General features: G+C 37.4%; 1 protein-coding gene across 1 annotated transcript; it reads left to right on the top strand.

The window, feature by feature from the left end:
• Positions 1-5,577: 5,577 nt before the first annotated feature.
• On the top strand, positions 5,578-9,525 carry LOC109156855 (protein SUPPRESSOR OF MAX2 1-like). Its single transcript, XM_019304719.1, has 3 exons — positions 5,578-6,980; positions 7,301-7,595; positions 7,685-9,525. The coding sequence occupies exons 1-3, from the start codon at positions 5,692-5,694 to the stop codon at positions 9,278-9,280; spliced, it is 3,180 nt and encodes a 1,059-aa protein (XP_019160264.1). The 5' UTR covers positions 5,578-5,691; the 3' UTR covers positions 9,281-9,525.
• Positions 9,526-11,811: the final 2,286 nt, after the last annotated feature.

Genomic DNA, 11,811 nt, shown 5'->3' with positions numbered 1-11,811 from the left:
AAAAGCCAAAACTTGTATTGGTTTCACCGAACAAGCAAATCATCATCATCATGTCCAAACATCAAAGGGCCATCCAAAACTTTAGTTGGAAATTTCACCATGCCGCATGCCTCTTCTGCCCAACCAACAGCCAATGCTTGCAATTCAAAATTTTGATCGGATTTGGAGACACTTTTGATTTGAATCTGATCAAAGTAGATTTGCGTTTTCCTAATTGAGAGTAGAGGTGTCAAAACAGGACAATTCGACCCGTATAAGCTTAATTGAGACTACCCATTGTGGTGAGACACCGACCCTCTTCTTGTGGGAGCCCATACATGCAAAACCGCGTTCGAATGGATCGTTAGGAAGGGTCTTCGAGATATCCGTACAGAAACAGATTGTCAAATGTTGGTCCAAGCCTTAGCTAAGAAAGATATGCCCTTATTGTATTATGACTTTGTCTTGAAAGAGTGTTTAAACCTTTTAGAGTCTATTGAATCTTGTTCTATCCATTATATTAATAGGTCAGCTAACCGTTTGGCTCACGTAGTGCCCACGACTGTTGATTCTAATTGAGGTACTTTGATTTGGGAGTCCGCTCCTCCTATGTGTATTCAACACCTTATTTGATTAATATAATTATTTGTTGTGTTGGCTTAATTGAAATTTATATATTCGTTTATGAGTGAAATTATTTTAAGAAATATTTAATTGGTCCATTTATTAAAATTTCTTTTTTTTTTATCATTTATTTATTTATAAAATTTCTAGTTCTTTAATTTGATTATGTTTATCAAGTTGTAGTGGAAATAAACATTTTAAGCGAAACATGTGTTTTAAGTTAAAACATTTTATTTATCAAAAGTAAAGAACAATTAACAAACACGTCAAGTGAAAATTGTATCCAAAACATAATCAACAAAGATTAATTATCTTTTCATATTAGTATGACTTATTAGAATTCTGAATTAATTTCCAAAATGTCCTCTAGCTATGACTTTTTCTCAAATTGGTCTATTGACTTTTAAATTCTCTAAAGTGGTCCTCTGACTTTTAAATTTTAAGTCAAAATGGTCCTCCATTAGCTTTGGCATTAAATTGGTGTTAAAATGAAGGGTAAAATTGGAAATTTATGTTTTTCATTCCAATTTAAAGTAATATGTGATCCTTTTAAGCAGTCTGCGCACATATTCTTCAAATTAGGTTTTTGCTCTCCTAAATCTATAATCAACTAGAAGGCCAAAAATCTTTGCATTGGGAAGTTTGTGGATGAAGTTGAAGGTGAACTTTAATTACAAATTGTTTTAAATTGGAGTGCAAAACTTAATGAGCATGCCTGGTGAGGCATAACCCAAGAGGATAGCTCAAGTGGTAATTGAGCTCTCTTTGTGGGGGAGTATTTTGGGTTAACCTGGGTCCAATTCCCACAAGTGACGATTCCCTCTGGCCTAGCTTTTGTGCTTCTCGGAGCGAACCGGGTGGACATGGGCTTTGGCTCGGGGAGGTTGATGTGGATACGGATTCACAACTTTTGTATAATGCTCTTATTGGACCTCCTTTTTATTTTGCTTTTGGTTTAATTGTTGGTGATTTAAAAGAATTAGCATCATCTATTATGGATGTTGATTTTAGTTTTGTCAAGCGATTTGCGAATCGTGCTGCCCACACTGTTGCTAGGGAGGCCGTTTCTGAGTCAGGTTGCGGGGAGTGGTTTGATGTGCCACCCCCTTTTCTTGTGCGTTGTCTTGCGGATGATTTAATGAATTAAGATTTTATCCTCAAAACTTAAATTTTCAGTTTACCCTTCATTTTAACACCAACTTAACCCCAAAACTAATTGATGACTATTTTAACTTAAAATTTAAAAATCGAAAGACCATTTTAAAAAAATTAAAAATCAAGGAACCAATTTGATAAAAGACCATAATTGAATAACCATTTTGAGAATTAACTCGAATTGTACGTTCATAAATTAAGTCAGATCAAATAATACACATCCCAATTGAGAAAAATCAAATCAAATAAAGTCTATGGAAATGCTACAACTCTAAAGAGTGTAGCTCAAATTAAAACAGCAATATATACAGAACTTGATCCGAGGTCAACAACTGCATCCGTCAACCTTTGTTTTTTTTGTTCCAACTTGTCTTCTCAACTTTAATTTAATTTGCCATTATTTTCATAGAAAAGAATTTAGGTGGAATTGAATTTAAATTCTATGAAAAAAATTACTTGATTCAATTGTTTAATTGATGAGAAATAAGTTGTTGGAAGTAATTAATGTAAATACTCAAATGTCCCTATGTAATGAACATATGTTAGGGTAATATATAAGAATCATATTGTATATTTTATTTTAAAAAGTGTGAAAATAAAATATATAAGGAGACTAAAAAATTCATTTAAAATTTTTTTATCCATGAAATAAATCCTCCATTAACCAAGCATGTAAAAATTTTTCTTCCTCAAATTTGAAAAATAAATTGTACTAAGAACTTATTTTCTAAAGAACCAAACAAGCCATAATATAATGTTGTCACTTTGTTAGCCAAAATATTTGACCTTTCATACCTGAGGTAATTAAGTTTTCTCTGCCCATTTTCTAATAATCATTGGAATCTTAGATATTCCTATTTTCCAAATTTTTAAAAATAAAAAATGTTCCTGGAACCCCCACACAAAATAAAGAACAAAATTTACATTCAAAAGCTCCAATTACGACAACTTGAAATAATTAAAAATGAATTAATACCTAATTTAATTTTTGACTATAGTGAATTTTTTTGATTTAGTCTTAAATAATTTTTCTTGCTTAATTAAGTCTTTAATTTTGATGATTTTCTCAATTGAGTCCTCTATTAAAATAACTTACTAATTTCACCTCTATTAATACTCAATTTAGTCTTCAATTATAGTGATTTTATCCAATTTAATCATCGATTATACTGATTTTTTTTTTTAAATTTAGTCATTGATTCTAACAACCCATGATCGACTCAATTAGGTAAGATTATCAAAGTCGAGAACCTAATTAAGCACAAAAAGTCGTTTAGGACTAAATCAAAAAAAGTTACTATAGTCGACGACAAGATTGAGTATTAACTCAATTAAAAAAATGATCATATTAATCTGTTTATATTTCTCAAGTGTTTAATTAGTAAACAACTGATCAACTAATAACAAATTTTGATTGCCTAGTTTAGTTACACAGGTAAAATAAGTTATTGATAAATAATATATTGACTTTAAGTGATGAGTGACAATAAACTAAAAAAGAAAATAATGCTTGAAGTAGATTTTTTTTTATTATATCAATTAATTGTATTTTATTTTATTTTTAAAATCTAATTTACCCTTGAAATTTGTAAGATACCTTCTTTATAATTATGACATTATTAACTATAATTGTGTGTATTTAATCTAAAACTCTTATATTGCATGTGAATTTAGGCGGTTGTTCTTAAATGGTTGAATTTTCAACCTCAAGGACCCCACGTCCTAGTCCGGCAGAGTAATGCTTTATTTATTGCGCACAAGGAGTCCCCTCACTTTGAGAGGTTGTTCCCACATTGGCCTCAGTGAAATTCGATCTGGGTCATTATTTTCAAACTTCACTCCTGTAACCAATTAAACTGCCCATGCTGACTATGTGAATTTAGGTTGTACCATTGATTCCATGTATTTTTTCTTGTGTTCAGGGAGTTGTACATGATGCTTAAAAAAATTATATATTACATTTTCAATAGATAAATTGTCCTCCTACATTTGTAACATTGTTACTAATATTGCAAAATGGAAGTAATAAGGTTAAAATATTAATTCAAGTAATATATTTTAGGGGTGGGCACTTCGGTTCGGTTTAATCGAACCGAATCGATCCGAATCGAACTAGTAATAGAAAACCGAACGGTTTAGTATCGAACCGAATCGAAACCGAATAGTTTGACAAAAACCGAACCGAACGCTATATAATTTTTTAATAAATAATAATAATAATAATAATAATAATAATAATAATAATAATAATAATAATAATAAAGAAGTAAATCCAAATTCCTTGATGCCTGCTCCGCCGTTCAGTTCTCATTCTTACTGGTACCGAACCTTAAATTATTTATTTGATTTCTTTACAGCTTGTTTTCTACATTTCACTTTTGTTGTTTGTTGCAATTGTTCTTTACTTCACAATTATATCTAACTTGAGTTATATTTACAATATTCAGTATTTTCCTTAGTTTCATGTTTTTCTATAAATTTAATGTGCTTTACAGTCGTTCTAATTTTGATTTCCAGTGCACTATAATTATTTTATAGTATTGGAATATATTTCGAGTGCACTAGCAATGACAGATTGTGTCTAAAAATTAACTATATAGTAATTGACACTAGTTCTTTTAATATCAACTATACAGATAGATGATTATTCATCTTATCAATAAAAATATTCAAACTGAACCAACTGAAGAGTTGGTTGTGCAAAAACGTTAACTGATGTTTGGTAATTAGTACTTAGTATTGTGTTTGAACTTTGGATTGCTATTTTGTTATATAATGTTTAGAGTTTGAATTTGGATTATGTGAATATATATTGTTTGGTAGTATGTTCGAAAAATTAGGAAATGTTGAAATTTGGAGATCTTAAACCGAACCGAACACCGAACCGAAACCGAACCATTTCAAACCGAACCGAACCCTAATGTTAAACCGAATGGTTTAACTTTTTTTAAAACCGAAAAACCAAAATCGAAAAAAATCAGACCGAAACCCGAAACGCCCACCCTAATATATTTTGGTGTCTAATCAATATTGTTAAATCATATTTATTTAGTCAATTTTATAAGTCTATCATATACTAATTTCACTCGATTTGTTAAATTATTGACATCTTTTTCTTTTTTAGTAGGATGACTCTATAACAATGTAGTATCTATTCCTCTACCCAAAAAAAATATAGTATCTGTTTATTCATATTTTTTAATCTATTAATTAAAACACAAAAAGCTAATGCTCCCATCGAAGTTCGATCCAGTGATTTCCAAAAATAATAATAATAAAAATGCAAGAAATGTAAAAAAAAAAAATATATATATATAAGTAAAATGAAGCTGAGGGAATATTAATAAATTGGAAACAATAATTAGTTTTCTTTCTTTATCTCGCTATAACTCCTGTCTCTTTCTCTCTCTTCTCTGGTTAAAGTCTTGAAGGTAGAGAGAGAGAGAGAGAAGAGCTAAAAGAAATAAATGGGATATTTGTGGAGGCCAAATTGAATGAGAGAGACGGTGTCCGTGTATGTATCGTATGAGTATGTCTACATAGCTTTTTATCCTCATCTCCGTCGTCATCATATTTGGAGGGAGAGAGAGAAGAAGTTGTTTTTAGAGAGAGAGAGAGAGAGAGAGAAATATATGGGTAGAAAGAGAGAGAGGGGGTGGGTGGGTGGTTTTGTGAAGGAGGAGGTGTGATCTCTCCTTTTCGCGTTGAATTCCCCCTTATAGCTTTACTGTGATTCACATATACATACACACATACATACAACCAAGGAGGAGCAGATAGTGATACATAGTAAAAGTTGAAACACAGATCCTATCTATCTTCTTTCTATCTATCTGTAAAGAACAGACCTGGGGAAATATATTATAACAAAGAACAGTTTGATTTTGTGTTTTCTGGTAAATTTTGGTGTTTGGGATTTTAGTTTTTGGTGAGATGCGGTCTGGGTTGAGTACAATTTTGCAGACGTTAACCCCGGAGGCGGCTAGCGTACTCAACCACTCCATAGCGGAGGCGAGCCGCCGCAACCACGGCCAGACGACGCCGCTGCACGTCGCCGCCACGCTGCTCGGCTCCCCCACCGGCTTTCTCCGCCAGGCGTGCATCCGTTCCCACCCCAATTCCTCCCACCCGCTGCAGTGCCGCGCGCTGGAGCTCTGCTTCAGCGTCGCCCTCGAGCGGCTCCCCACCGCGCAGAACATGCCTCCGGGGACGGAGCCGCCGATTTCCAACGCGCTTAATGCCGCGCTCAAGCGGGCGCAGGCGAATCAGCGCCGCGGCTGCCCCGAGCAGCAGCAGCAGCCGCTCCTCGCCGTCAAAGTCGAGCTGGAGCAGTTGATAATATCGATTCTTGACGACCCCGGCGTTAGCCGGGTGATGAGGGAGGCCAGTTTTTCCAGCCCGGCGGTGAAGGCCACAATCGAACAGACGCTAAATTCCACCTCTAATCACACCCATCACCATTCCACTCCTGTGAATTTGGGCAGTTTCGGTGGAATTGGGCCTCGGATGCTCCCAAATCCGGCCTCCATCTCCACTCCATCGTCGTTGCCGGCGCCGCCCAATCGGAATATGTATCTGAATCCCCGGCTACAGCAGCCAGGAGGAGGAGTATCATCTCAGGTTGGGAATCAGAATCAGAATCAGAGGAATGAAGAACTGAGAAAAATTCTAGAAATTCTCGCTCGGACTAAAAAAAGAAACCCGATTTTGGTCGGCGAAGGCGAGCCGGAGGCGGTGGCGAAGGAACTATTCCGGAGGATCGAGAAAGGCGAACTGGGCGCCGCCGGCGAAGGCCCTCTCAAGAATGTTCAACTCATTCCAATCGACAAAGATTCATTATTATCCGACAAGAACGAGATTCCCATGAAGATCAAGCAACTGGGCGACCTAATAGGGACTAGGATAGGGAATGGTAAAGCCGTGATTCTTGATTTGGGCGATTTGAAATGGCTGGTGGAACAGCCGATTCCGCCGCCCCAGCAGCAGCAGCAACCGGTGGTTTCCGACGCCAGCCGCACCGCCGTGGCGGAGATAGCCAAACTCCTCGCCGCTTTCGCCGGCGACACCGCCGGTGCCGGCCATAGTAGAATATGGTTAATAGGCACCGCCACTTGCGAGACTTATTTAAGGTGTCAAGTTTATCATTCCACCATGGAAAATGATTGGGATCTACAAGCAGTCCCCATGGCTTCAAAGTCAACTAATCCTGGGATTTCTCCCTGGTATGAACTCCCATCTTCTCATAATCTTAGATTCTTATTCTTAATGTTCCTTTGCAAATTCTGGGTAATTGTATTCATAGAAATTCTGGGAATTTTTATGAGTGTCTGAATTGACAGTATAGGGAAGAACATTGCATCTTTTAGTCTTCAGATTCATTCTTGATTTATGTTCAAAAAACTGCAGCTATTGTTGACTGTAATTGATACTTTCCGTGATTCCAACATTCATATATTTCTTTCACTAGTCATAGAATCTTTAGTTCCGATTGAAAGTAGAACGAACCGTCCTGTTTATCATATTGTTGTTTAATCAATTGTAGGCTTGGAAAGGAAAGATTGTTGTTGAGCAACCCTTGCGAGTCGCTAAGTCCATTGAAAACTTTTCCCGTTGCTGTGGCGCCTCCCTTACTAAGATGCATTCCCGAGAACGTGAATCTTGTTAGGAGGACGAGTGTGACAACGTTGTCGTGTCCTCAATGTATGGAGAAATATGAACAAGAGCTCGCAAAGCTAGTGTCCGAGTTCGAGAATTCGCCTCCCGATGCTAATTCGGATTCAGCTCGACCAACGTTGCCCCAATGGTTGCAAAATGCGAAGCTAAGTAATGGCGATAAGGTATGTTTAGTGTTTTAGTCTTTGGTGAGGTTTGATTTTGTGTATGGATAGACGGGTGGAGTTTAATAGTTTCGTGCTTGGAATAACAGAGTAAGGACCAAGAACTTTTGAAGCTAAAGACTCAAGCTTTACAGAAGAAGTGGAGTGAAAAATGCTCGCAAATTCATCCGAATTTCCACCGTAATGTCGGTTCTGAGAAGGCAACGGGTTCTCCCATGCTGGGTATGCCAAGCTTACAGAACCCGAACTTGCTTTTGCAACCTAAACTGCAAACAGCCAAGAGCCTCGTGGAGACTTTGCAACCGAGACTACAAACTACTAAAAGCCTCGGGGAGACTTTGCAACCGAAACTACATAAGGGCATCGGGGAGGGTTTTGGCAGACCTCCCCAGCTTGCGAGTAGCCCCCCCGAGAGCCCCGTGAGGACTGAACTGTTTCTTGGGCAAAAACCAACTGAAATCACCTCCCAAAAATCTCGAGACGACCACGTTAAGGACTTCCTTGGCTGCATCTCTTCAGAGTCCGAGAAGAAGATCCTTAGCAAATTCGCGAGTGCGTTGGATGCTGATACCTACAAGAAGCTACTCAAGGGTCTCGTGGAGAAGGCGTGGTGGCAGCAGGAAGCAGCGTCGGCTGTGGCTTCCGCTGTAACGAAATGCAGATTAGGCAACGGAAGGCAGCGTGGCGGGGCATCGAAAGGCGACACATGGTTGTTATTCACGGGCCCTGACCGGATTGGCAAGAGGAAAATGGCATCAGTTCTTGCTGATCAAATATGCGGGGCTAGTCCAATACTGATATCTCTCGGCTCTCGTCGTGATGAGGAAACCGAGAAGGATTTCCGTGGTAAAACAGCTCTAGACCGCATAGCAGAAGCCGTTAGGAGAAACCCGTTCTCGGTCATTATGCTCGAGGATGTCGATGAGGCGAACATGCTAGTCCGAGGGAACATAAAACGGGCGATGGAAAGAGGAAGGCTTACTGATTCTCATGGCCGCGAGATCAGTCTCGGGAACATTATATTCATTCTTACTGGAAACTGGTCTACAATTAACGAGAACTCGATGGATGACAAGAAGATGGCATCTCTCTCTAGTAACAATTGGCAGCTAAGACTAGCAATAGGCCAAAAGGGCACAAAGCGTGGGGCGAGCTGGTTGTACGACGAAGACAGGCCAACAAAACTGAGGAAAGAGCTAGGTTCGGGGCTCGGTTTTGACCTCAACGAAGCGGCCGACACTGCCGATGATCGAGCCGACGGGTCACACAACTCGAGTGATCTCACTATCGAGCACGAAGAGGAGCTCGGGCTAGAAAACATGCAATTCTCAATCACATCCGTCCCCCACGAGCTCGTAAATGCTGCAGACGACCTCATCGTGTTCAAGCCCATCGACTTCGCCTTGCTTCGTCGTAAAATCAAGAAGACGATCTCGTCCTTAGTCGTCGAAGACAAGGTTGTGATACAAGTGGAAGAAGAGGTAGTAGACAGGATCCTAGCGGGGCTGTGGCGGGGCCAAACGAGCCTCGACGAGTGGGTCCACAACGTCTTAGCCCCGAGCTTCGACAAGCTCCAGCCTGATGACAACACAATCGTCCGGCTTCAGCTCGAACCCGACACCGACTTGAGTAGCCGGAGCACCGGAGAATGGCTGCCCAGTAAAGTCACGGTAACAGCCAGTTGAGGGGCATAAAAAAACTATTGGGGATAGAATTCGCATTTGGTCATATCTTTTGGGGCGCAGATGTAAATACAGGTAAACTTTTGGAGGTGGCACCAAGAATTTAGGGAGAAAAAAAAACGTATAAGGAAAAAACAGTGTTAGAAAAAAAGTGGATGTTGATAGATCAACGGAATCTTGAACGGCTCCCACTTTTTTTTTTCTTTTTTTTTTTGGTTATTAAAATTTATTTTATTCCTTTTTCTTTTCTCCAGTTATTATAGTTATCTTGTATTAAAATATTACTAGTAAAAATATTAATTATTATAATGGACGATGATCAATAATAATAAAGGGGCATTAATCCCTTCCCTTCTCACAATCTTGTTTGAGAATGCATTCTTTTATTTTTTATATTTTCTTCTTCCCACCCCAAGAACCCCTTACACTCCTGTCCGATAGAGCATTTGGGAGGATGTAAATCAAGTGATTCAATCGCTCAGCAGATAGATCAAATGCTGGTACGCATAAGAGATCTGTCTTATTTTAAGCATAATCTTTACACGAGATGCCGATGTGCATAAGGGATCTGTCCATTTTAACCATAATCCCACAAGAGATGTTCTTAGTAAGCTTTAACCATAGGAGACACTTTTATTAAGTTTGTACCACCCCCAAATCCATCTTACATTAAGTGATGCAAGTTAACTAGGCAAGTAGTTTGGTTAGACTAAATAACTAGAAGTTGTTACTCAATACTCTGTGCCTAAGATATACATTATATGCACATTCAGTATTTCAGTTACGCCACACATACTGCTCACTAGATACCTATACATCAACTGTGGTTTTGAGTTAAGTATGTGCATGGCTAATAGTTTACCGTTCAAGTGGCAACACAAGAGGTCAACTATGACTGGAGAAACACTGTTTCTTCTTCCGCTACTTCGAGATCAGATTTTTCAACTTTTCGTGAGGTATACGAGTGTACGATCACTTAAGTCAACAAATTGGTTTGAGAATTCATTCTTTAGATGCATTGCATTTGCATAGTACATAGCAAACATTGGGGAGAATGTTTCAAAGCAACCTTATTGGACAAGATGTATCACTTGTACTCCCTCTTTCTCATTGGTTATTTTATGTTGACTATAATGAAGTGTCATCATCATCATTTACTAAAGTTTACTTGTTAACCAAAAAAATTAAGTTTTGGTGGTTATGATAATTGCAATTAAAAAAGTCGTAATTTAGTACTACCTTAGTCTAATTTTGACCAATTTTTAACATAATCCAAAAAAAATTTGGATTAGTTGAATTGATTTTTGCAAGTCATTTTATGTGTGTATATTCTCTTCGGATAAAAGTTACTGGGGATTAAAATTTTGAATTGGTCGATCTTAACTCACATTATAGAATTTATTTATAAATCATGTAAAAATCATATATTGTTCCGTAGGTGGGGTTTTAGTGTAATCCAAGAGCTTTCTGTAAGTTATTATAGGTAAAAAAAGGAATAAGGTTCAAATTGGTCATTGAACGTAACCTGAAAATGCAATTAGGTCACTGAACGAAAAAAAAAAAGTACAATTAGGCCATTGAACACTCCAAAAATGTGCAGTTTCACCTGATAGCAGGTTACCCTCAATTTTAGCAGGTTATCTGCTTACGTGGCAGCTGAGTTGGCATTTTTAATAAATTTTAATTAATTTTTAATAAATTTTAATAATAACTTTTTATTAAAATTTTTTTTTAAAAAAATAAAAACGACTTTATTTTATTTTTTATTTAATTTTTTTCAATTTTTTTATAAAATTTATTATTAAAATTAATTATTAAAAATTATTTAAAAATTATTAAAAATGCCAACTAAGCTGCCACGTAAGCAGGTAACCTGCTAAAATTGAGGGTAACCTGCTATCCGGTAAAATTGCATACGTTTGGAGAGTTCAATGGCCTAATTGCACATTTTTTGAGTGTTCAATGACCTAATTTCACTTTTTTTTTCGTTCAGTAGCCTAATTGCATTTTCAAGTTACGTTCAGTGCCAATTTGAACCTTATTCCGTAAAAAAATTATTTACTTTTTAAATGACTCCTTTTCCCTTTTGGTTCTCCAATTATAATGATTTTTCTTTACAATTGTCTTAATTGAAAAAAAAAATATGATAAAGGTGTGACGCGGGGAAGACCGAGTCAACAAGACAAACAAGGGGAATAGGTGGGAGAGGGGCATTAGTGTCATTTGAGGAGTGAAATCATAGAAAGGTGTGACGTGGCAGGGGGATGGGGTGTGAAAAGACTGTTTGCTCCAACTCTCCAAGTGACAAAATAATTAATAATTAATAATAATAATTCATTTGGTTGCTTGGGTGGTGGGAAAATCTGCAGAGATCAGACGGTCAAAAATGAACTTTTTGCTTTAAATGAGTGAGGGTTGGTGGGGCCCACCACAACTTTATGGAGTTTTATTTATTATTAATTTTTAATACAAACCTCCATTTCTCACATCTGCTACGCGTCGCCACCCGTGTAAAAGCTGCTTACTTGCTGGAC

Source organism: Ipomoea nil, unplaced genomic scaffold, assembly GCF_001879475.1.
Source record: "Ipomoea nil cultivar Tokyo-kokei standard unplaced genomic scaffold, Asagao_1.1 scaffold2759, whole genome shotgun sequence".
Taxonomy (NCBI): Eukaryota; Viridiplantae; Streptophyta; class Magnoliopsida; order Solanales; family Convolvulaceae; genus Ipomoea; species Ipomoea nil.
The sequence above is the reverse complement of the archived record's forward strand: the minus strand, read 5'-3'. Positions and strand labels throughout refer to the sequence as shown.

Bases quoted from the DNA above. Each gene is read 5' to 3' on its own strand.
- LOC109156855 (XM_019304719.1), top strand. From the start codon at position 5,692: ATGCGGTCTGGGTTGAGTACAATTTTGCAGACGTTAACCCCGGAGGCG. The intron at 6,981-7,300 runs GTATGAACTCCC...AATCAATTGTAG, and splicing joins AATCCTGGGATTTCTCCCTG to GCTTGGAAAGGAAAGATTGT. The intron at 7,596-7,684 runs GTATGTTTAGTG...TTGGAATAACAG, and splicing joins AGCTAAGTAATGGCGATAAG to AGTAAGGACCAAGAACTTTT.